This window comes from Sinocyclocheilus rhinocerous, unplaced genomic scaffold, assembly GCF_001515625.1.
Source record: "Sinocyclocheilus rhinocerous isolate Xijiao unplaced genomic scaffold, SAMN03320098_v1.1 scaffold837, whole genome shotgun sequence".
Classification (NCBI taxonomy): Eukaryota; Metazoa; Chordata; class Actinopteri; order Cypriniformes; family Cyprinidae; genus Sinocyclocheilus; species Sinocyclocheilus rhinocerous.
The window spans coordinates 604,452-607,658 of record NW_015650219.1 but is presented as its reverse complement, the minus strand read 5'-3'; the positions used below and the strand labels follow the sequence as shown (position 1 = coordinate 607,658).

Sequence of the window (3,207 nt, the reverse complement as noted above, 5' to 3'; positions counted from 1 at the left end):
ACGTCATAATATGCAAATTAGATGAGTATATTTACACCCCACATAAACTTTCGGTCATGCCCAACATTTTTCTAATTTACATTAGATCTCTATCTTTAAACCCTTTCAAGCCACAAGCTTTTGAAATCTTGATGTCAAAATCCAGCATTTTTCCAAAAAAAAACCTGGCGCCTAAAGGGTTAACTTGCAATGCAATTTATTTTACATTAACGCAAAAAGAAGAATATTTTTGTTGAGTGCGGATCATGGCTTTATATACTAAGTAATTTAACAGATTGACTCACCAAAATAAAATATTAGGACAAAAGAGCGCGATGCAAACGGCTTTTGTGGAACTGCATTTTAATAAAAATACAAACTACACATTACTTTAAACCCTCTGAAAAGCATTTTCATTGTATGTGTATTGTATGTGTTTTTATAAAGTACGGGATAAATTGAAATTATTTTCTGTAAAGCTTATTTAGAACACTATGAATTAAAAAGTGATATAGAAGAAAACTGAAAATGTTCTGTGGTAATCGACAGCATATGACAGATCTCCCGTCAACCACATTAAAATGAGGTCCTATGTTTCAGTTTATACAGGTTTTGGAATCATTCTCATTGTCAGGACAGTTCATGAAATTATAATGCTGGACTGCAATGTAATTGCATAGTTACAACAATATATTCCCTCCTGTCCTTTCGCTTATCAGCCAACATTTACTGATCTTAGATATTCAGATACATTTTTTACTAACAATTAAAGCAGAGAACACACTACACGACTGTCATGCCGATTATGAATGTAATTTGGTCTCGATGGCGATCGTGCAGTCGCTGTTTGCAGTCGGCAGAAAATTTGCATAGTGTGTGGTGTCTAAAGATTATAATCTTAGAATTCAAGAACCAGTTGTTACCAGTCGTTTTCACAAAGATTTTTTTTAAACATGTTTAATATTTGCGAGTTTGACTGACGCCAGTAAGCTATATGCCGCTATGTAGTGAAGATGCGTTCACTGTCAAATGTCATTCAGCGTTCATTTTGTAATTTTGTCAAATATTTTTCTAGATTACACATCTTGTTGTGATTTATTTCTTGTCTTTATTTTATTTCATTTAAGTTAACATCACATGTAAAAAAAAATTCTGCAGTCGAAAAAAGCAAAATAGCCTACATTATGTCAGTGATTTCTCTCATTTTAAAGATATTATCAAGAATTTCTTAGTTATTCTTTTATTTTCTTAACTTTTAACTTTTTCTTAATTTTTTATAAAGAATTTTTAAATCAACATCATAACAAATAAGCTATTGTTCCTAACGAATTTTGTTCATAACGATTATATGAACATAACGAAATTACATACATTTTACATAAATTTTTATAAAAAATCACCAACATGACACAAAATAAAATTATTTTATATGCATAGATTAATTATAGGCCTATATAATAGTTTTGTGTCAAATGGATAAGGAAATTACAATGCCATGAATTTCTCTGCAGTTCTGTCAGCTGTCGGAGTGCAGTGTTGACAGCGCCATTGGGAGCTTTAATGTTTACTGTAGACTAATATAATTAAAATAAAATGTTTATTTTTTCTGTAGGGAAAAAATAGCCTACCGTTTTTAATCAGAACCAATTCATTTTTAATCCCTTTCAGACAAATATGAGATAATGAATATATTATTGCTTGACTAAACGTTTAAAATTAGCACTAGAAATGTTTTAATTATATATAATGAAATAATTAAGGAAATTAAACAGGTGTCTTAAAAGACATAACGAAATGTGTCTGTTCAAGCAATAATTCAAAAAAGACGGAGAAACATAGGACTTAATGTAGAAGAAAAAAATCATGACATTGCTGTGGCATTTTTTAGCAACACCTACATAGCAGGAAAGCTATATTTTCTGTTTTATTAAGCACAAACTAAGAAATGAAAAACTAACCTTTAACGTTTCAGTAAGTATAAGCACTGGTGTTGTCCGCTTTGTTGTCTTTGGTGGGGCAGGAGCGCGGGTAGAATCAGATATTGCATTTTTTTGTTTGTTTCTTTGTTTGTTTTTTGGTTTGGCAGAATTTGTCCAGTTGTGACGTGCCAGTCGTTAAGTGTGTTGTGTAGTGGACTGAGTCAGTCATGTGCTCATCTCTGACTGTCAAAGACTAGAGTCTGCTCCAGTCGATGGAAACAGTCTTTAAATGTGTTGAGTTCAGTCTTAGAATGTTTCAACTAGTCGTGTAGTGTGTCCCCAGCTTAACACAAACACCCATCTTTTAACACTTGGTTTGTCATGGTTAGTTGCAGGGAATGTGTGTGGAATGGGCCATCTTTGACTATTTTTATATGTTGCTGACAATGATATGGATGTCAACAGGAACACCACTGCCCTGCAGGATTCCTGGTGAACTTGGAGATCCAGGATACTTTGGAAAACATCTGCAACAGAAAACAAGCAAAGAATATTTACATTATCAAAGAAAAGAGATGAAACGGTATGAAAATTTCTTATCACGGTTATAGTAACCAAAATTATCACGGTTATCAGTATTATGGTATTGTTAAAATGTGCTGGAAATTTTCAAAAAGTACTGACACATAAATAGTTTCACCAAGTTTTATATTTAAAATCAACAAACAACAAATAAAATTACTTTTTGTTTGCATTAACACTAAAACAATAACATTACCAATTATTTTAAATAACAACATGACTGACAACAGTTTATCTAATAACGTACGAAATCTTCAAATAAAGCTTTGAAAAAGTTTCATAAAATGGTAAACCTAAAAAAAAATAAAGCTTTGAAAAAGTTTCATAAAATGGTAAACCTAAAAAAAATAAAGAAAAGGGTTGTCAAAATGATTGAATGAAAATTTATTAATAAATGATTATATGTGTTTTATCTGCTCCATAAATAATTCTAGATACCTTATCCAAATTGTTTAAAAGGGTAGAATCCACATAAACTTGTTTTTCATCAACTGGTCAAAATTTACAGCAGGGCATGCAAATTCAGTCCGTTTTTTGGACAGACAAAAACTGCGCACAGGCTGAATGTAAAGGTAACTCTGTAAATCCACTCTCTGACAGCAGGTGGCGCTTATGGAACAGCAGAATTAGAGCTGTTTCCCGTAACCTCCGTGGACAAAGCAGTATTGCGATTAAGAACACTTCCTTTAGGTATTACATGGAGCGAAGATGAAAACAAAATGCCATC

General features: G+C 32.0%; 1 protein-coding gene across 1 annotated transcript in view; it reads left to right on the top strand.

Annotated features, from left to right (window-relative positions):
* LOC107711551 (collagen alpha-6(IV) chain-like) overlaps positions 1 to 3,207 on the top strand; it is a 129,368-nt gene that overhangs the window by 108,231 nt on the left and 17,930 nt on the right. Inside the window, exon 25 of the mRNA XM_016516539.1 lies at positions 2,364 to 2,481. Within this exon, the coding sequence (XP_016372025.1) occupies positions 2,364 to 2,481 (118 nt within the window). The remainder of the gene's footprint in view (positions 1 to 2,363; positions 2,482 to 3,207) is intronic.